General features: G+C 36.8%; 1 protein-coding gene across 1 annotated transcript in view; it reads left to right on the forward strand.

The window, feature by feature from the left end:
• LOC127237074 (vomeronasal type-2 receptor 116-like) overlaps window positions 1-23214 on the forward strand; it is a 56275-nt gene that overhangs the window by 9643 nt on the left and 23418 nt on the right. Inside the window, exons 2-5 of the mRNA XM_051205111.1 lie at window positions 1831-2122; window positions 4677-5489; window positions 18438-18665; window positions 20565-20688. Coding sequence (XP_051061068.1) covers window positions 1831-2122; window positions 4677-5489; window positions 18438-18665; window positions 20565-20688 — 1457 coding nt within the window. The remainder of the gene's footprint in view (window positions 1-1830; window positions 2123-4676; window positions 5490-18437; window positions 18666-20564; window positions 20689-23214) is intronic.

Genomic DNA, 23214 nt, shown 5'->3' on the forward strand with positions numbered 1-23214 from the left:
TTTTAGAGGAATTGGCTTAAGTTTCTCTCCATTCAGTTTGATGTTGGCAGTTGGTTTGCTGTATATTGCCCTTATTATGTTTAGGTATGTTCTTGTTATCCCTGACCTCTCCAAGACCTTTATCATGAAAGGGTGTTGAATTTTGTCGAAGGCTGTTTCAACATCTAGGGAGACAATCATATGGTTTTTTTTTTTCAGTTTTTTTATATGGTGGATCACGTTGATAGATTTTTGTATGTTAAACCATCCCTACATTCCAGCTATGAAGCCTACTTGGTCATGGTGGATGATTTCTCTGATGTATTCTTGAATTCAATTTGCCAGTATTTTATTGAGTATTTTTGCATCGATGTTCATCAGAGATATTGGTTTGTAGTTTTCTTTCTTAGTTGTGTCTTTGTGAGGCTTGGGTATCAAGGTTATTGTGGCCTCATAAAAAGAGTTTGGCAATGAACCTTCTGTTTCTATCTTGTGGAACAGTTTGAGGAGTGGTGGTATTAGTTCTTCCTTGAATGTCTGGTAGAATTTTGCAAAGAATCCATCTGGCCCTGGAGTTTTTTTGGTTGGAAGGCTTCGATGATTTATTCTATTTCATAGCAGGTTATAGGTCTATTTAAGTTTTTTGTCTGTTCTTGATTTAAGTTTGGTAAGGGATAGTTATCCAGAAATTTGTCCATTTCCTTTGAATTTTCAATTTTTGTGGAATACAGATTTTCAAAGTATGACTTGAAAATTGTCTGGATTTCGTCTGTGTCCATTGTTATGTTCCCCTTTCTGTTTCTGATTTTGTTAATTTGCATGTTCTGTCTCTGCTTTTTCGTTAGTTTGGGTAAAGGTTTGTCTATCTTGTTGATTTTCTCAAAAAACCAACTCTCCCGCTGAGGCCTCTTTCTTTAACAGAAGCCTAGATTTGGGAATTCAAGGATCTTGCGGGCAGGAACTCAGAGTGTACCCGCAGTGATAAGCGGATCTCTCTTGATTTTATATCTTTAATTGCTTTGCTGAGTTGTTTGTGTGCCTGGTGTCTGCAGAGGGAAACAAGGGACATGGAGTCCTCCTAATACTGTGTTGTACACTATTGTAACTCAAAGAGTGGCTGTTGTGACCTGAATCACAATACTACACAAGAGTTGCAAGAAGGCTTAACCTCTCAGTCAGTTCTCAAGTCCCAGAAACACTATTCATGGAGGTTTATTTATTATTCTGTCATGTGTTTGAGTGCTTACCTTCCTCTATATGTGTATATGCTACATGTGTATTGGTACAAACATATGTTAGAAGAGGATACCTTGCCTGCAACTACAGGCAATTCTGAGACACCATGTAGGCACTGAGAATAGATCCCATGTTTTTTACAAGATGAATCAGAGTCCATAACTGCTTAGCCATCTGTTCTTCTCCCAAAGAAAAATATTAACACTAGGTGGTATGAAAACAAAAATTATTATACAATTAAAAGTTTAGTATAAAATTGTTTCATTACATAGTAAAAGTTTATGAACCTCGTATTCACATTCCTAGAGAAAACATTAGTGACTCTTTCTTATCCAAAAGCTTCTATTAACAGAAATACCATAAGCACCATGTACTCAGCAACTACAGCACACAGACACCTAAAATTCCAATCCATATTATGCATTTCCAGAAACCAACTCCTGAAGTACACTTCAACCATTCCATGACATTCCAGAGCTGTTAAGGACTCATTCACACTAGTCTTATATGTCACTAAAGAAATCAGGGCTTAAAATTCTCTCATTTCCTGAATGTGCTAGGAGTTTCTGACAATAATGGCCTGACTGTGCTCATCATTCTGCCCTTCATGTTTAGAGAGCGATGGACAAACTATCAATATCTGCTAACTTCATATTTTGCTGTTGAGGAGATCAATAAGGATGCCAACCTGCTTCCCAATGTGACCTTGGGATTCCACCTTTACAATGCCCTTAACTCTCACCGCAAAACCCTAGAAGGCCCTCTGATGTGGCTGTCTGGAAGGAGTGAGTTTATTCCTAACTACAAATGCAGAACTCAACATAAAGCTCTTGCAATCGTTGCAGGAATAAGGCCTGAATTTTCTGCTGCAATAGGAACACTTTTGGAGCTCTACAAAATTCCACAAGTAAGTTAGTAGAATTTTGATATAGACAGTCATATAGGACACGTGAACAAAAGAAAAAGGAATAATCTGTTTATTGCTGTGAGTTAAAATAGAAGTAAATAGATACCTGTATATAGCTAGGATCAAAAGTGAAATGAATGTGGTGAAAACATGAGCAGTAAATACTTGGATTCCTAAGAAGATCACTTAGTAGTATTCATGATACTGTCTTCAGTCATTGGCAATATATACCAGAGTGCTTCCTAGATGAGTGCTGCATACTAGTCATATAACTGCTCAAGGATATAAACATCTCATACTTCATCTAGTGGTCATCGATGGACGGACAGAGGAAGACAGATATCAGACATGTAAGTAAATGTGGAACAATCTTCAAGGCCGTCACTACTGAAAATGATGCAAGGAATTAATGATCTTTCAAGAAACTAGATCTCTGAATGGCACTCACAAAGAACATCCACTTAGAGATACCACACAGTTAGGTCTTTCAAGGCACTACTGAGGCAAAACAATGATCAGCAGGGATCACTACAAACAGAGAAAGTATTAGGTGAGCCCCATGCTTGGGAATTAATCAAAATTAGAAAAAGTGACCGTGTAACACTGAATATTTTCACCCACTAAAACAATTCATATATGTATTTCATGCTAATGTGAGAAATCATGATATACATAATAATTTCAGTCTTTCTCACAGACTTGCATTTTACACTGGATACTGGGTGATGTCTTCATCAACACTGTCATTAGGGAGGGATGAGGCAACTGTACTTGGAGATGTTCCCCCAGATCTTAATGCCTTGCTCTTTTCTAATCACAGTAGCTAAATATAAGAACAAATGTGGTATTATATTCCTAAAGCTAGGAAATATGATGACATATGATCAACTAAAGCAGTTGGTAATGTGTCTTGTAGGTCTTCTCTACACCTGATGCTCTGTTCCATTGTTATTGGAACAAGAGAAATCTGTAGCACCATTCCAATGGATCCTTAACACAATATTGATCACTTTCTAGCTGCTTTAGATCTCTTAATAACTTTATAGCTCATAGTGTTGCACAACCATATTCTATCAAATGGTGAGAAAGGAAGCTCATCTCACAGAAGCTCACCATATTCAGTTCCCTGATTCTCTGAAGTGAGTAATTAACTCACTTCCTCTCTAAGGTGATGATTCCAAATATCTATTTCTATGGACCACAGAATTATGCAGTGTGAGCTCAGCACATACTGTAGAGGTTACCCCATGCCTGATGAATATCTCATGATGATAGACCTCATTTAGCAAGGTGATATTGTCACCAGAGATGCACATCTTCGTAAAGTTACCTTCAAGACAATGAGGAATCCTGAATTCCGAATGTGTTTGCTCTCCTCATTGAGGACTTCTTGTGTGAAGAGCTCTTTCACTCACTTTATAGCTTGAGGATGTTTCCCACAGCAATACAATGTGTTATGTGTTTACTAGGGACAGTTTCCGCTAAGAATTAGTATATTGTTTGACTCCCTGCAGCAATTGGTAATTCTAGCAAGAAAATAATCACACACCCTTATTATCTCAACTAGATATTTGTATAAAGTTAGAAATCTGCTCCCTCCAGTTATTTTCTTTTTCAGAGTGTTGGCTAGTGTTAGTGTCCAGGCAAAGAGACTTCTATTGAGACATTCACAGACAACGAAGGGCAAGAATTACAAAATATCTGATGTTATTGAGTCATATCTCTCAGAGAGATAGAGAACAAGGTAATCCTGAACTCACTCTGGCAGAAAATAGGGAAGTGCACTCCCTAGGTAACCTAGAAGTAACCTTAAAGCCAATCCTTATCTCTTTGTACTTAATTTCACTCAGTCTGTTGAAGCAAGAAGTGACTGCTCCTATTTATCCTTAGAGACAGCATAGGATGCAATCCTTAGAACCAAAGGGTCCTTTCAGGCAGCTTCCATCTGGGGAAAGTGCTAACTTCTCAGGAATCCTGTTTAGTTACATTGCCCAGTTACCCAACACTCCCTCCACTGGCTGGAGAAAAGTGCCTGAGGAAATGGTGATATTTGCCTCTTTCCAGATTTTCACTGATTATATCTCTTAGGTTATTTACCTAGTCACATTTAAGAAAATAGCAAAACTCATATTCCTCTCACAGATTTCCTTAATGACTCAGCCATTCCTTCTTAATTAACCTCTCTTAATTTAAAATTTTCTTGGAAGCTTAAAGCACCCCTACTCTGAGCCATAAAGAAAAACTGTCAGTTATCTCTTTGTCTATTTCTATGACCCTGAAAAATTCTAGCCTTGTATCAACCTAGAGCCAGTGAACTGCTGATTGTAAGTGTATAGAAACTGGAAAGGTATTCAGCATGGCAGAAAAATAAAGAGCCACGCCTCAGAGTATGTGTAAAGTTATATAGAAATCTTTGACCCTCTCCTTCACTGCTGGGAATTACTTCACATTTGGAACCCTGTTTAGACGCTGAAGCTGATGCTCTCTTAGCACTGACAACCTAGAAACTCAAAATCACCTTTGTTTTGTTTTGTTTTTTCCTTTGCTTCTTCAGGTCTCATATGGAGTATTTGATTCTGTGCTAAGTGACAAAGATACATTCCCATCCCTGTACCAGATGTCTCCTAAACACACAGCTCTGACCAAAAGGGTGATCTCTTTATTGCTACACTTTGGCTGGAAATGGGTGGGGCTCATTGTGGCTGAAGATCTGAAGGGAATGGAATTCCTCTCTGAGCTGAAAGCAGAGATTGCATCAGTAGATATCTGTGTGGCTTTTATAGAAACAATCCCAGCTAATTGGAAACTACAGATGATGTCTGGGGGTGGTTTGCTGAATTTGAACCAACATACAAAAGTAAATGTGTATGTATTCTATGGGGACAGAGATGATGTACTGTTTTTCTGCATCATAAATGGAATTATGTCAAAGAGAAAGAAGGTGTGGATCATGGCAAAGCCCCACTTTGTTTTCTTAGAATCTGCATTTGTCGAGCGGAATATTATGATGTCCTTTTTTGAAGGAAGCTTCTCATTTTCAAAGAATATAAATATCCCTGGCTTCAAACACTTTCTTGAGGCACTTACACCCTCCCAGTATCCAGGAGATCTTTACTTCCATAAATTCTGGCTGGACAATTTTTTCTGTTCACCTCCTCCTTTGCTATGTACAAATAATATACCCTGCCCACTGAATACATCCCTGAAGACTAAGCAAGGAAAACATTTAATGATCACTTCTGAGTCCAGCGTTTCCATATGGAATGCAATGTATGCAGTGGCCCATGCCCTCCATGAAATGCTTTTGAGAAAAACAGGAATAGAATTTCACAAAGATACAAACCAGGACAGGCTTCTACCTTGGCAGGTAAGCCAACCTTATAGGGAGAGTAGGCATTCAGTACTTACTTTCCACACAGTACGTTTTCATATTATAAGGAAAAGAATAAGGCAAAGCTTTGGAGACTTCAAAATCCAGGGCAAGAAAGCACAAGGGTAAATAAAGAAATCCATTTAAGGGAGCTAAGAAAGATACTTCTCTAAGGCTTACTAGACTTTTCTACTTTGGGAGAAAACAAGGAAACACAGATGTTTTCTTAAGGTAACTTTCTCTTTACTTCATCATTAAAAAAATCCTCTCTGAAAACTCTGTCTCTCCTCTCAATTCATCAGCTTTCTTCTTATTAGTTTATCCTTTCCTTTCCTCTCCACTTCTCTCTCTTTTGCTGCCTTTTGCTGCCATATTTCTTTTCTCTGGATACTCCTGTCTGCTGTCTCTGCTGCCTCTGCCCTCTGCCTCATTCTCTGCCTCTGCCTTCTGCATCCCTCACAATTACAAGTCATTTTTCAGGACCCAATCCATACTCATAACACAGTTATGTCAGGCAGTTTCTCTCAGGCTAGGAATGTCTCATTGTCCCATTCATGTAGCTCTTTCCCATATACAAAATTACTTTTGAAATCAAGACTTAACTATAACAATTAATTAGCTGGACTTTATCTTAAATAAGATAACATGATTTTGAAATGCAAAGTGTGCTTCCATTTTTAATGTTAGAATACAGTTGGTACCAGAGCCTAGGCCATATTTCCATCCTTTAGTGATAAGTGGATATGTTTGTGTTTAAACCAACCTGATAGAAACTTAGGACTCACTTAAACTCATAAGAATTAATGTTCACTTTCAAATAGATTTTCATCAGGAAGGATTACTAAAAAAGTCAATTGAACTTATCATTCAGCCAAACATAGGTAAATAAATGATGAACTCTGGTTACTGTATAATGTAGTTTTGGTATTATTAATAGCAATAATATTTGACATAGACTTTGGCACAGTTTTTGAATATGAATTCTAGGGATGTGATATTAGATAAGTTAATGTTTTCTTGTAAAAATATCGCATATCTAAGCAACAGTTCTTAATATCATGAGTTGTTAATTAGAGAATGCAACACTGAATCTCAGAAGTTGAAGTATAAACCCATTGTATTAATTTAAATATATAATTAGTCATTTAAGAGGGATGACTCAGCAAATAGGAGCACTTGCTATACTTTCAGAGGTTTTGGATTTGGTTGTTAGCATACACATGGTGGCTCACAACTGTTTGTACCTTTATTCTAAAGAATGTGGCACAATCATCTGTCTTCTGAAGGCATCCCACATGCTGTTTCTGAGCATGCATATGTTACAAAATTAATAAAATACCAGAAACAAATATTGAGGTTCAAGTTGAAGTTCAGAAAAGCAAAGCAGCTAATCAGTAGAGAGTTCTGTGCTCAGCATGACTGCAGACTGAATGAACTGCACTCCTGTCTCCAACCCACCTTACATTCCTCTCTAGTGCTGAGATTAAAGGCATGAGCCACCACCACCCTCTTCTATTGCTGATGAGTGTGACGGCTTGATTGAAGGTGTGTATCGCCCCTCTTGGCCTTTATGTCTGTGGCTAGCTTTGCACTCTGATCTGCGACAAGCTTTATTAGATCACAAACAAAATATCACCACATTTCCCCATTTTTGTCTAAAATATAAAAGAAGGTTATAGCTAATAGAAGAAAAACTATATAAAATAAATATATACAATATGTAGGCAATAAATAAGCACATAAATAATGTCCACTGCATTTGCAGTTGTCAAATATAGAGAAAATACTCAATTTTATATCCTATCTTGGTGAGTCCAAATGGTTGTACCTAATTCAATATCTATTCTATTTTGTGGCATCAAGTCATCTTGTAAAATTTCTCAACCTTTTACACTTCACACATTTTAGGTAAATTATTTTCTGAGTCTGTTAAACAAAGAAAAATTATAACTATGACCATTAAGTCTTCAACTCCCTCAGAGACCTGAGAAGGAAATAACATTAACTGAGTAAGCAGGAAGTACAAGCAAGCGACTTCCAAAAAATGTGAGAAATGTTAAAAAACAAAACAAAAGAACAACTGTTTGCCTGGATAGGGGCTTTAGGGTCCCATGTAAAGTCGAGGCATTCATATTTGGAATACAGGCCTAGAATATTCAATAGACAATTCTATGAACCTGAATTTTTGTAGGGCATTCCCACCTTGTCTTTGCAAGTTTGGCAGTCACTCTCTTTTGTGTTCAATTTGGAGAGCATACTGTGAGCAGTTCCTGCAAGAGCACTTTCTTGCCCAGTTACTTACTTTTGCAAACAGAAAGTAAACTCCATGTGGAATTTCTACGATGGCCATCATCTTTTCTAAAGTAGATTGGTGCTGCTTGGAGAAGACTTGTCTCATTGTCACAAAACTAACAAACAAACAAATAAACCTAGAGTGAATGTTATTAAAACATCTTTAATGGCATATTATGTAGATCTCTAAGTATTGGAAGATGACATGTCTATTTAAAATATACTTCTGTTTGACCTTGTAAACATACCAATTATGAGTACAAGTTTAATTGTAATAGCTGACAAATTATCAACCCACATTTTCTTATTATCCTAAACAGTTGGTAATAATAACTTTCAAGAACTACAAATTTCTATTACATTTTCAAATGAGCTGTATAGGTACAAAACCTTCAATAATATTAGAAACATATTTACAGTATGTGTTAACAAAATTAATTTCAAATTTGTATCAATTACAAAATTTGAATACAACATATAAAAATCTAGTTCAATGTAAAATATTTAAAACAATTAGTTGCTATTTAGAAGTAGATTCAGCAAGCTTTCTTTTTATCTTATATGTATCTCCCTTTTCTCTTTTCAAAAGAAGGACCTTGAATCTAATCTCCTTTTTAAAAAATTATTTATTTATTTTTTATTTTACATGTCAATGCCAGTTCCCTCTCTCTCCCTCCCTCCCTCCCCCCTTTTGTTCCTCTGCCCCCTCACATGCACCCTGGCCATCCTCACCTCCCATCCCCTCACCCCAATTCCACATGCATGGCATTGCCATCCAAGTGGGGAATGTGATATACCAATAGGCCTGTTTATTATTTTTCCTGAGACTTTTTTTTTGGATGATTTGTCCATTTATTCAGATATATCATTTGTCCTTTGATCTTCAATTCCTTAACTAGATGTAAGGTGTACGGGTTTTTCTGCCTCCCGCCGCCCGGTCTTTTCCTGCTGCTGCGCCAGCCCCAAATAATACACAGAGACTCTGTATTAGATATAATTCTGTTGGCCCTGTTACTTGTTTCTTATCGGCTAGCTCTGCCTTAATTATTAACCCATTTCTGTTGATCTATGTATTTCTCTTACCGGGGAGCTGGCGGCATACTGCTTTCTCCAGACTCTCCATCTTGGCTCCTCCTTCCTACTTCCTATTTCCTCCTTGTCTCCTAGTCCCTCCTATCTTCCTTTCCTATTGGCCAACAGTGCTTTATTATTAACCAGTATGAGAAACATACAGAATGACATCTCCCATCATCTCCTCTTTTCTGTCTAAATAAAAAGAAGGGTTTTAACCTTAACATAGCAAAATATATTATACAACAGTTATCAAGTAAGAATTACAGTTAACAATATTTAGTCCATTAACATTTAGTAAGATTTGAAGAAAATATTTCATCATCTATCCTATCTTTGTGTGTCTAAAGTCTATGTATCTTATCTTTAATATTAAGGAAAACTATAACCATAACTATCTGTCTTCAACTCCCTCAAAGACCACAGAAGGATAGTATATAAGCTCTAGAAATGACAGAGACAAATCACTGCCTGGTCACCCAAGGTTCTTTTGTAATCTTCCATCTTCAGCCCATAGGCCATAGTGTGTCTAGCAGACTCTTCAGCAAGGCAGGAAACTTTAAACTGTCTTTTTGTATTGGCAGTTTATCAGTCACTTTTTTCTGTGTCCTGCATACTGTCTCGCAGACTCTTCCATGAAGCAGGAACTCTGTAGCAATGTCCATCTTGAATCAGAAGTCACTTTTCTGTGGGTCCTGCATGTCCAGTTTATACAGCATAAAGTCAAACAGTCCAGACAAGAGCAGTATCTTGTCCAAATGGCTAGTCTTGCCATATTGGAAGCAAACTCCAACTAGATGCCTTCATTCTCCTGAAAAGACAAAACAAAGACTTTCCCCAACACTAATTTTGGGTAGGTTTTCTTTTGGCAAGTCGTGTCTGATCAAATTAAAAGCATTTGCCAATATTATGGGTTAGTTCTGAATAACTGTCCATGCTGTGTGATGAACTGTCATCTCTTCTAGTTAGGTGGTCACTTTTAGTCGATTAGAATGTTTATAAGATTTAATGGTATTCATGGTTTTATTTGTCTGTAAACAATAGCAAAACCCTTTTCCCATCATAACATGGATACTGGTTTCCTTTCTGAGATAAACACATCTTTAAAGTAAACCAGCTGATTTAATTCCATAGATGTTTCTATTATCCAATATCTTTCAACAGCTATTGGTCCTTCATCCATTAGCATTAATAAAATTTAAAATTTATAAAGAATAATACAATGTATTTCTGGGTTGTGTTTCTTATCGCTTTATGTTTGTTTAGCATACCCTTTAGAGTTTGATTTGATCTATCTATAACTACCTGCCCTGTAGTAGAGCCCCTATCATTTGCCAATTCCTGTAAGATTACTGGAAATTTTAATGTTGGTTGTTTGAAAACCTTAGGTTGTTTGTCTCTAAAATTAGAATGCAATACAGAAATTGCTTTTTTTAAATGATTCCTCTGTCTGGGTTGGAATATTTCTGTGGTCTGCTGCTTTCATAAGTTTTTGTTTTTATTATGAGGATGTTAATTTCAATTTTTAATATATATATATGTATTTATTATTTTTTCTTATTTTACATATAAATCCCAGTTCCTACTCCCTCCCTTCTTCCCAAGCCCCCTCCTATCACACCCCACCCCCACACCACAGAGAGGGTGATGCCTTCCAGAAGGGATCATCAAAATCTGTCAATGCATTTGGAGTCGGGACTAGGCCCTTCCTACTGCCTCTAGGCTAATGCAGTATCCCTCCATGGGGAATGTGCTCAAAAAATCCTTTTGTCCAACAGGGATACAACCTGGTTCCGCTGTCAGAGTTCCCTTAGACTGCCCACGCCTTATAACTACGACCCACATTCAGAGGGTTTGAGTCGGTACAATCTGGTTTCTCAGGTATCAGTCTGGGGATCCATGAGCTCACCCTTGTTCAGGTCAACTGTCTCTGTGGGTTTCTGTAGCCTGGTCTTGACCCATTTTCATATCACACCTCTCTTTCTACAACTGTGTTGCAAGAGTTCAGTTCAGTTTTTAGCTGTGGGTGTATGCTTCTGTTTCCATCAGCTACCAGTTGAGGGCTCAATTATGATATAAAAGTTAGTCATCAATCTCATTATCAGGGTAGGGCATTTAAGGTAACATTTCCACTGTTGCTCAGATTGTTTGTTGGGGCAATCCTTGTATGGTGTCTGTATATTTCTCTAGATTCAGTTTTCTCTTCAAACCCATAATGGTTCCCTTTATTTTGCTCTCTCTCAATCTCTTTCTCTCTCTCTTGTGCGTGCGCGCTTTCTCTCTCTCCTCTCATCTATTCATCCCCCAATTCAATCTTCCAAGCCCCACATATTCTCCTCTACTCCCCTTCTCTTTCTCATAATTCCCTCTCCACTCACTGCCCCCCACCCATTCCCAATATTCTCAGGAGATCTTCCTTTACCCTTGTATGAATCTCTTAGGTTCTTCCTTGTATCCTAGCTTCTCTGGTGGTGTGAATTATAGGCTGGTGATCCTTTGCTCTATGTCTAAAATCTATATATGAGTGAGTACATACCATGTTCCTCTTTTTTGTGACTGGGTAACCTCATTCAGGATGATTTCCTCAAGTTCCATCCATTTGCCTGAGAATTTCAAGATTGCATTTTTTCCCACTGAGTAGTATTCCATTGTGTAAATGTGCCACATCTTCTTTTTCTATTCTTCAGTTGAGGGGCATCTGGAGTTGCTCTAATTTCTTGCTATTACAAATAATGCTGCTATAAACATAGTTGAACAGATGTCTTTGGGGCATGAATGTGGATCATTTGAGTATATTCTTAAGAGTATAATTGCAAGGTATTGTAGACTGATTCCCATTTTCCTGAGGAATCCTCATACTGATCTTCAAATTGGCTGCACAAGTTTGCACTCCTACCATCAGTGTAGGAGTGTTCCCCTTTCTCTCCATCCTCTCCAGCATAAGCTGTCATTGGTGTTTCTGATTTTAGCCATTCTTACAGAGTTGTTTTGACTTGCATTTCTCTTATGGCTAAGGATGCTGAGCACTTTCTTAAGTGTCTTTCAGGCATGTTGGATTCTTCTCTTGAGAATTCTCTATTAAGTTCTATACCCCATATTTTAACAGGGATATTTGGTGTTTTGTTGACTAGTTTCTTGAGTTATTTGTATATCTTGGGGATCAGGCCTCTGTCAGATGTGGGGTTCGTGAAGATCCTTTCCCAGTTGTGGACTGCTGTTTGGTCTTGTCAACTGTGTATTTTTGCCTTATAGAAGCTTCTCAGTTTGAGGAGGTCCCATTTATTTATTGTCCATCTCAGTGTCTATGCTACTGGAGTTAAGTTCCGGAAGCAGTCTCCTGTACCAATTTGTTCAAGTGTACCTCACACTTTCTCTTCTAAGATGTTCAGTGTGGCTGGTTTTATGTTGAGGTCTTTGTTCCATTTGGACTTGAGTTTTGTGTGTGGTGATAGACATGGGTCTATCTGCAGTCTTCTACACACCGTCATCCAGTTGTGCCAGCACCATTTTGTTGATGATGCTTTACTCCTTCCATTGTAGAATACAAATAAAAAAATTAGGTGTTCATAGGTGTGTGCTTTAATATCAGGATTATCTTTTCAATTCCATTGGTCTACCTGTCTATTTTACTGCCAATACCAAGCTGTTTTCAGGACTATAGGTCTAAAGTCAGGGATATGATGCTTCCTGAAGTTCTTTTTGTGTTCAGTGTTGGCTTGCCTATCCTGGGTCTTTTGTTTTTCCATATAAAGTTGAGTATTATCTTGTAAAGGTCTGTGAAGAATGTACTGGGATTTTTATGGGGATCACACTGAATCTGTAGATTGCTTATGGCAAGATTGCCACTTTTACTATGTTTATCCCACCTATCCAAGAGCATGGTATCTTCTTTAATTTCTTTCTTTAAAGACACAAATTGGTTCATGCTATATAGGCCTTTCACTTGTTTGGTAAGCATTACACCAATATTCTTTATGTTGTTTGTGGATCTTACAAAGGGTCATGTTTCTCTGATTTCTTTCTCAGCCCCTCTATTTTCTGTATACAGTAGGGCTACTGAATTTTTTTTTTTTTGTGTGTGTGTGTGTGTGTTAATCTTGTATCCTGCTACTTTGCTGAATGTATTTGTCAGCTGTAGGATTCCTTGGTAGAATTTTTCAAGTCACTTATGTAAACTATCATATCATCTGCAAAAAGTCACAGTTTGATTTCTTCCTTTCAAATTTGTATCCTTTTGATCTCATTTTCTTGTATTATTGCTCTAGCTAGAATTTCAAGTACAATATTGAAGAGATATGAACAGAGTGGGTAGCCTTGTATTGTCCCTCATTTAAGGGAACAGTCTTAAGGTTTTCTCCATTCAATTTGATGTTGGCTCTTGGTGTAATGGGTATTGCTTTTAATATGTTTAGGAATGTTCCTGTTATTCTTGATCTCTTCAAGTCCTTTATCATGAAAGGGTGTTGGATTTCATCAAAGGCTTTTTCAGCGTCTAGTGGGTTGATTATGTTGGTTTTCTTTTTCTGTTTGTTTTTATGGTGGATCAGATTGATAGAGTTTCATATGTTGAGCCATCCCTATATCCCTGAAAAGAAGCATACTTGGTCATGGTGGATGATTTCTCATATGTTTTCTTGGATTTGATTTGCCAGTATTTTATTGAGTATTTAGCATCAAAATTCTTGAGTGATATTGGTCTGTAGTCCTCTTTCTTAGTTATGTCTTTGTGTGGCTTGTGTACCAAAGAAATTGTAGCCTCGTAAAAGAAGTTTGGTAATGAACCCTCTGCTTCTATTTGTGGAACAGTTATTAGCTCTTCTTTGAATTTCTGCTAGAATTTTGCACTGAAACCATCTGGTCCTCAGCTTTCATTGGTTGGGAGCTTCAGAAACAACTTGTATTTCATTAGGGGTTATAGATCTTTTTAAGTTGCTTATATGTTCTTGATTTAATTTTGGTAAGTATAGTTATCCAGAAATTTGCCCATTTCCTTTGAATTTTTGAATTTTATGGAGTACAGGTTTTCAAAGTATGACCTGAAAAGTCTCTGGAATTCTTCAGTGGCTGTTGTTATGTCTCCCTTTTCATTTTTGATTTTGTTAATTTGCATAGTCTCTCTCTGCTTTTTGGTTAGTTTGGATAAAGGTTTGTCTATCTTGTTGATTTTCTCACAAAACCAACTCTTTGTTACATTGATTCTTTGTATTGTTTTCCTAGTTTCTACTTTATTGATTTCAGCCTTCAAATTTTTTATTTCCTAGTGTCTGCTCCTCCAGAGTGAGTTTGCTTCTTTTCATTCTAGGGCTTTTAGTTGTGTTGTTAATTATCTTATGTGACTATCCTCCGTGGTCTTCATATGGGCATTTAGTGCCATGAACTTGCCTTGTAGCACTGCTTTCAAAGTGTTTCAAATGTTTGGATAAGTTGTGTCTTCATTCTCATTGAATTCTAGGAAATCTTTAATTTCTTTATTTCTTCCTTGACCCAGGAATGGTGCAATTGTGTATTGTTCAGTATCCACGAGTTTGTTGGGTTTCTGCAATTTGTGTTGTTGTTGAATTCCAACTTTAAAGCATGATGGTCTTATAAGATACATAAGGCTATTCCAATTTTTTTCTGTCTATTGAAGTTTGTTATGTTGCCTAGTATGTGGTTGATTTTAGAGAAGGTTTCATATGGAGCCGAGAAGAAGGTTTATTCTTCTGAGTTTGAATGGAAAGTTCCATAGGTGTCTATTAAACCCAATTGGGAAGTAACTTTTGTTAGTTCTTTTGCTTCTTTGTTACGTTTGTTACGTTTCTGTCTGGTAGTCCTGCCTAATGATGATATTGGAGTATTGAATTCTCCCACATGAGTGTGTGAGGTTTTATGTGAGCTTTGAGTTTAGCAGTGTTTCTTTTACGAATGTGGGTGCCTTTGTATGTGGGCATAGATGTTCAGAATTAAAACTTTGTACTGATAGATTTCTACTGTGGTGAATATGAAATGACCTTCTTCATCTCTTTTGGTTGATTTTTGGTTTGAAGTAACTTGTTAGATATTAGGAAAGCTACACCTTCTTGCTTTTTTGGGTTTCATTTGATTGGAAGGTTTTTTTTTTTTTTTTTTTTTTTTTTTTTTACCAGGCCTTTACCCTGAGGTAATGTCTATTTTTGAAGCTTAGATGTGGTTCTTGTATTCAACAGAAGTATGGATTCTGTCTTTGTATCCATTCTGTTTGCCTGTGTCTCTTTGTTGACGAGTTAAGACCATTAATGTTGAGGAAAAGTAAGGACGATTGATTGTTCGTTTTAGATTTCTTGTTGGCTGTGGTTTTGTGAGTATATTTACCCCACTTTTTCTTTCGCATCCTGGTAAAGTAAGATTATTGATTAACTATGTGTTTTTTGAGTATAGTATAGTTAACTTCCTTATGTTGAAGTTTTTGTTTTTGTTTGTTTGTTTTGTTTTTTCAGAAATTTTTGTAGGGCTGAATTTGGAATATGTATTTTGAAAATCTGGATTTGTCATTGAATATTTTGTTTCCTGTATATAGTGATGGAGAGTATTGCTGAGTATAGTATCCTGAGCTGGTATCTGTGAACTCTTGAAATTTGTAGAACATCTATCAAGGAACTTCTGACCTTCAGAGTTTCCATGTGTAATGCACATGTAATTTTGATAGGTCTGCCATTGTGTGTTGCCTGGCCTTTTCCTTCACTGTTCTTAATATTCTTTCTTCATTCTGTATGTTAGGTGTTTTGATTATTATGTGGCAAAGGGTCTTTTTTCTTTAGTCCAGTCTATTGGGTGTTTGAATGCTTCTTGTACTTTCATAGGCGTGTCTTCTGATTAGGAAATTTTCTTCAATGATTTTGTTCAATATGTTTTCTGCATCTTTGAGCTGAGCTTCTTCGCTTTCTTCTATGCCTATTATTCTTATGTTTGGCCTTTTCACGGTGTCCCACATTTCCTGGATGTTTTGTGTTAAGGATTTGTTAGATTAAAGATTTTCTTTGGTCAATGAATTTATTTTCTCTTGTTTAACTTCAGCACCTAAGAATTTATCTTCAATCTCTTGTATTCCATTGGTTATGCTTGCACCTGTAGTTCCTGACTATTTACCTAGTTTTTCTATTTCTAGCATTACCTCAGGTTCTGTTTTCTTTGCTGTTTCTATTTCAGTTTTCATGTCTTAAACTGTATGAATTATTTCCTTCATCTGTTTGATTTGTTTTCTTTGGCTTTCCTTATTTCTTTAAGAGATTTGTTAATTTCTTTAATTTTTTTCTTGGTCTTTTCCTCTATTTCTTCCAATTTTTGTTTGTCTTTTCCTCCATTTCTTTAAGCAGTTTTCTGATATCATCTTGGAGGGCCTCTATCATTTCTATGCAGTTATTTTTTAGGTCTATCTCTTCTGCTTCATCTGTTTTGGTGTGTTCTGGTCTGGTCTGGTTGGTGTATAGTCCCGAGATTCTGGTAGTATCATACTGGTCTTTCTATTGTTGGGTGTTTTCTTGTATTGCCATCTTCCCATTGCTTTTTCTAGATGGTGCAGGTGGAGTCTATATCTCTCTATCCCACTCTCATAGTGGCTGTAGATGATCCAGGAGTTCAGTGCCTGCAAATATGGATGATCCAAGCTCTCTTGGAGGTCTTTCCTATCTGGCAGAGTGCCACAGGAAATTGGGAAAGATCAGGCAAGTGAGGCCTCAAGGTGGTCCCCAGTGAATAGGCAGGTCCAGTGTGCTCAGAGTAGACCCATAAAGTACCAAGGAGGTGGAGGGGTTGTTGGACCCCCAATTCAGGCCCAATCCTCACCTCTAGCAGCTGATAAGTTTTTTTAAGGCCACTTTCTTGGCATTCATATCAACCAACATTTTTAGAGATGAACCAAACATTATCACACCAACAACAAGTACTATCTAAATGATAAATAAAAGTATGTCAATCCCAGTTATCTCTTCATTTAATTGTTCCAGTTTTAAACTATACATTGTGAAATCATACTGAGACCTAACTATCTCCATTGGAATAGGGTTTCCAATTGTTTAGTGTGCAAAATTCTCTCCCATTTACCTTATATCTTCCTTCAAGAATTTCTGATTTTCTTACCAAATCTGCCTATAGTGTCAGGAAACTCTGAAACATAGCTTGACTGATCAGAGAACTACCATGTGTCTGTGTGCTGAGAATGGCTATCTTATGAGAAGAACTATAGGGAAAGCCTTTATTCCATGGTGGAGGGGTGGTTGGAAGAGAGCAGAGAGAGAGAGCCAGATGTCTAAAAAACCACAGACAGGATTGTGTGGCAAAAACAACAACAACAACAACAACAACATAAAAAAACCTTGTGGCACAGTACAGCCAGAATGCAAAGCCAGCCCGTCTAGGGTGGGTTACTTAGGTGGTGTTTGGAGTTCAGGTATTTCTGGACACTGGGTGTCTGCTGAAAACTCTTTAGAAAGTCCACAAAAGGAAATTCTGGACTTGGTCAGAGGCTTGGGGAAAAAACAAAAGAAAACATAGCCAGTTGCACAGACACTCTGATGAGAGCATCACTTGAAACTGCACCATGGACTGGTGTTTCAAAGTCACAGGCAGACTTTATTAGATTGTAAGCAAAATATACCATATACATTCACCTAGGCAGTACACACTAATATAAATAAGACAAATTTGGAGGCAGGATGACTGTGTGTAGATTGATGTATTTGAAGCTCTTGACAAAACCCAGGTTCAGTTACCAATATCTACAAGGCAGCTTAGAAATGTCTTTACACCCCTTTCCTGGGATCCAGAACCCTCCCTGGTCTTTACTGGCAAAACACAGATGTTTAGTAGATATACATTCATGTAAGAAGGAAAGTCATAAACAAAATAAAAATAAATTAATCTAAACAATAAAGAATTATCTTTAAAAATCTAGTTACAACACAGAATATTTGTGTATTAATTTTGTCTCCATTATTGTTGATATAAAAGTTGAAAGGAAAATGCTGTGACCCAAAACAAATGAAAAATAATGGAGGATGGCAGAACATGTCTCTATAGTTTCCTGAAGTATAAATGGCAGACATATTTTTCTGCATAATTAATATTTTTTTCAAGAATTTGGACCTTTGTAGAAACTACTCAAAACTTTTCATGTCAAGAAACTGTGTGTGTGTGTGTGTGTGTTTACACCTATCTACCTACCTAACCATACACACATGTGTTCATTATATGCCATAAGGAAGGTAAATACCTTATCACCTATAAAGCCATGAACACAGAGTTGCTTAAATTTTTTACTCCAGTTTCACTCTGAAAACATCTATATTTTCTAGTTGTAGACATTGTTATTTTGCTGGGGAGAGGCACAAGTAATTGTTCTCCTAAGAATATGCTACAAGTTGTGGTATGCTCCACCCCTTAGGTAACTTCTATATGAATTTCATGGTGAGAAATTTTCATCTCACTGCAACAGCTGGGGAGACAGTGACTCAAAGGAAGACTCTACCAAGAAAGCTAGAATAGAGTTACAGAAGGTGGATTGCTCTTAGGAACATTCAGTGAGAAATTTGCATTCACCACTCATACGCAAATGATATCTCTCTTCAGCTTCATCCATTTCTGAGGAAAATACAATTTACAAATGCAGCTGGAGATCAAATATGCTTTGATGAGAACAAGAACCATGTGGAAAAGTATGATGTACAAAACTTTTTGGGAAATACTAATAATGATTCATTTCTAGTTAAAGTAGGAGAGTTTGTCTCCAAGAGTCTACAAGATCAAGGCTTGTTCATCAACGAAGTTCTGATCAAATGGCCAAGATACTTCAATAAGGTCTGGTTGAATATCAACATTTCATATGTCTTCAAATATCTGAAAAGGGTTATGAAAATTTATTGTGTGATGTGTCTTTGATTTTTAAAATAATTTATAGGCTCTAAGTACTTATCTGTTTTGTGAGCTCCTGTGTGCATGCTCATGCATGCGAGCACATGTTCCTGTTGAGGTCAAAGTCAGAACTGTTTTGCTTCCTTTGTTTTGTCCACTTTATTATAAACATAATCTCTCTTTGGACCCCAAGTTTTGGGTTTAGCTGTACTCACTGGACAGCATTCCCAGGCATTCTCCCTGTCTCCATGACTACCATACTGGGATTACAGGCATATAGTTTTGCCCCTTACTTTTCTACACTTCCCTTCTCCATGATCAAGTTTAGAACCTCATGTTTATGGGGCAAACACATTAAATACTGAGCCATATCTTCAGTTTACTTTAAGGTCTTTAATTCAGAAATAAATCAATCTTTAAAATATCACTTTGATTTGTCCAGCTAGCAGTTTAGAAAGAACGACGCCCAAATTCCCAAATATTGTCTATAAATGTTTGTTTTCATTTAAATGGACTCGGTTATATAAAATAAATAAAATAAAGAAAAAAAAGAAATATGTTATGGACACAGGGTAAGTTATGTCACAAGCCAAACCTTCATATATTGCTGAATGGATGGACAAGCTAAATAAAACCACTGTAGCAAAAAAAAATATCACTTTGATAATTATACATATAAACAAAGCAAACACATATTATCAGCTAATTTCTCTAGATTGAATTAGTTTGATTGAATTTGATCTTATGTGTGTTTTCATGCTTCAGTGAATGAATAAATCTGTGTTCATGACTTTATAAAGGAGTCTGCACGTGTGTGTTTCTGTGTTCATAAACATGCATACAATTGTATGCATACACATATACAGGTTTATTATAAATGAATGCTGATGTTCAATTCATCACTCATTTAACACAATTCATATACAAACATATCCATAGTCCTTAAAACAAAACAAAAAAAGTGAATCGTGGATTTTATACAAAACATCTCTATAATGAGTGTGTGTGTACTGCCTGATTTGTGTGCTGGGAAGTGATCACGGGTTTCTCTGTGAGAGCAGTATGCACTCTTAATTGCTGAGCCATTTCTCCAGCCCCATATACATGTTAATATATAGATGTTCATAAGATAGAAACTGAGTCTAACATATAGCAAGAAGCATGTTTAAGAGAAGGATAGAGAATTTCCTAGCATTCACAAATCCTAAAAATATTAACAAACTTAAGTTGTGTTAGATTGTAGTGGTTAATGTGATTAACTAAGGAGCCAATTTATGAAAATCTTGAAGGATGACATAACTAACATTTGGAAGAAAAATTAGAGCCCTATACTGAGAATGGGGAGTGAAGAGTGAATGTCACAGGAAAATCTACATGTGATGGAGCCAGGAGAAGCTGTGACCATCCACCAATGGCCAAACCCTGTTTCATGGGAAGTGAATCAGAGTGAATAATTGTGACTGCAGGCTAGGAACGGTAAAGGTAGAAATAGTTAGGCAACAGTGACTTGGTTTCTGTCTGACTTCAACCACTCCACAGTTCATATAAGGAAAGAATTCTGGCTAATTTTATTCCAGGAGGGAATATTCAGTTCTTAAAGATATTTCATAAAGCTAGCAGAAGTTAGTCACAGTTTACTCAACATAAAGAAACTTTGAACTTTTAGTATCTGGAAGTGTGGCAACTTCAACTCTACACTCTACACTCCATATGGAGTCTGCACAGTCTCACATAACTTCATACAGCTCTCATAGTCTAAGTGAAGTTTAAAGTGTTTAGCTTAAAAATATTTAAGTCTGTGACTTAAATGCGAAATTATGATGAGAATTTCTGTGTGTTCCTCAGACTCCTCAATCTGTATGTACACAGAGCTGTGGTCCGGGTTTCTGGAAATTTGTAGAAGAAGAAAGACCTGCCTGCTGTTTTTCTTGTGTGGTTTGTCCAGAGAGGCACATTTCCAACCAGACAGGTAGAAAAATAATACCTTTCCCCAAACTTCTTGTGACTGTAGAGGGAGAAAGCCGTAGTGTTGTGATGGAGCACTGTTGTCCATGTCTCATTCATCCATCCCATATTCATTAATAATCACTGTTGTGCCACGCAATGTGAGGTCATTTAATTAACACATCATATTGTGTCACTACTTCCAAAAAATGTCTTTTTTTACATGGTACTATCCCCACAGCTCTTGCAGTCCATGCTACAGTCTGCCTAGGTAATGTATGGTGTGCCAATATCAAGGATACATGTATATTCCTTGAATAAATGTATCTAATGATTCTTTCTTGAAAATACATTCAGAACCTGTACCTGTGGGGCTGTTTCCTAAATGGAACACACATACAATTAAGTTTAAAACATTTAGAGTTATCATTTGAAATATCAAACCAAGTATGACACAAGAGTCCTTGTAAAAGAAGCTGCAGCTACCTGTAGATTTAGGTCTAGATTATTGTTCAGCCCTGATATCATATTACATGGACTTAACAGTTTATATTTCAGACTATACACACAAAAAGCAATCAACACTTAATGAAAAAGAGGGATATATTTTATAGAAAAGAAGACCAAGTTGAGTCCAGGAGCATGATTAGAGAGAGTATGACAAAAGAGGTGATACGATGATTATATCAAATTTTTAAAAAATAATATAAGAAAAATTGGTAAAAATAGAATACAAGACTCTAATAATGATAGGAACGTATTATATAATTATTCTCTTCAGTAACAACAAGACATAAGCAACTGAATAGCAAACAGACTATGTTATTGCAACAACTGAAAGGTTGAAAATTAATTAAGTATATTTAATAATCTAAGATCTCATGTTTCCATAGGTAAAATTCTTTGTTGAGTCCATTGTGGTTGTCATCATCTTAAAGTAAGGATAATTGGAAATATCTAATTCCTTATTAGCTTCAGGTAAAGAAGAGGTTATTTAAAGTACCTTTTTTCATATTATTGTGTGTGAATTGTTGTGAGAGACAGAAAAGAGAGAGAGACAGAGAGAGAGAGCACATGTTCACACATGTATGTGCCAAAGCTCACATAGGGGAGTCACAGGACATCTTTGTAGAGATAAGTCAGCTAGGTTGACTTTGACATGTGTTTAGAGATCACACTCAGGTTATCAAGAATGCATGGTAGGTGCCATTCTCTACAGAGCTATATGTTATGGTAACATATATCCTGATTCATAGAGCAATTGGCATATCAAACATTTGTTTTTGTTTTCTTTACATTTGATTCAGAAATTAAAATGTAATTGCACTGTTATACTTTCTTTTCCTCAAAGTGATACTTACCATATATCCCTCATTGCCCTCTTTGACATCACAACCGCTTTTTTCACTGAATGCACTAGCTGTATGTAAGTATACGTATGCATTCCTAAATGTAACTGGATTGGTCTGTATGCCATTACTTTTATATATCTCTTAGGGCTGACTATTTTTATTGAATGATCAATTAGTATGATATACCCTGGGGAAGACCATTTCTCCCTCTCTCAACATTTCTTGGTTGAGTTTTGTCCTTTGTTTAGGGTTGGGCCTTGTTATTTTCTTCATCATTTTGGTATGCCTCCTGATGTTGTACCTGGTTAGTTTCACAGGTATAGTCAGCCATGATGGTAGGAATTATGTGTTTCACTTCCAATATTACCTGGATATGCAACTTAGAGAAAGCTCCCTGATCCTCTCATTCTTACTGTCTTTCCAAATGTCCTGTGAACCTTAAGTTTGGTTATCCACTGGAGACTGCCTCTGCAACTTTGGTTCATAATGGTCTCATGTGATGTGTAGAAAATTTTACTTGCTGTCAGGTGAAGACTGCAATTATCTGTGAGGGTCAGGACCAATGTTTACAGAATGCTGTTAGGGATTATGCTGGTTTAGTAAATTAATGATTTAGATTGCCTTCAAATAACCATGGCTTCACTAGCACTTCGTACTTAGGTTTTGGGCAGAGGCATGGTTTCTTTATTTTTGCTGGCTCTTGACTCTAATACAGAGAGCTCTTAATCACCATCAAGGAATGCATGACACTACTTCACCCTTAGGGTTCTGTGCTATGATGGTCAGTGGTGCAGTTCATTGTTGTCACAGCAGGGTAGGTATGTTAGTTGTCTCCATCATTTGGAAGCCTACATGATGTCTTCTAGTCAGGAAAGCTAGTCCTCAGGGTAAGGGCATTCGTATCAGTTCTGGATCAAGGGTTCATGATTCTGAAATACATGGTGTCTTCAGCAATGCAGACTCACATTTCAACTCTGCAAGATAAAAAAGGGCAAAGAAATAGGCTGCTTATGTTGGTTGTTGTCCCTTCAACAACCCTTGGGAACAACACAAAAGGATTGTGTTATGTAGACTTAGTCTTGGAGGGAGGAGCATCAGCCCAAATAAGAAAGGTTTACTAAAACTTTGTGTATCAGTATTGATGGTATTATAGGATTTTTCATGTCAATAGTTACTAGTCTTTTTGGCTTGGCTGTTTC

The sequence above is a fragment of the Phodopus roborovskii genome, unplaced genomic scaffold (genome assembly GCF_943737965.1).
Source record: "Phodopus roborovskii unplaced genomic scaffold, PHOROB, whole genome shotgun sequence".
Lineage (NCBI taxonomy): Eukaryota > Metazoa > Chordata > Mammalia > Rodentia > Cricetidae > Phodopus > Phodopus roborovskii.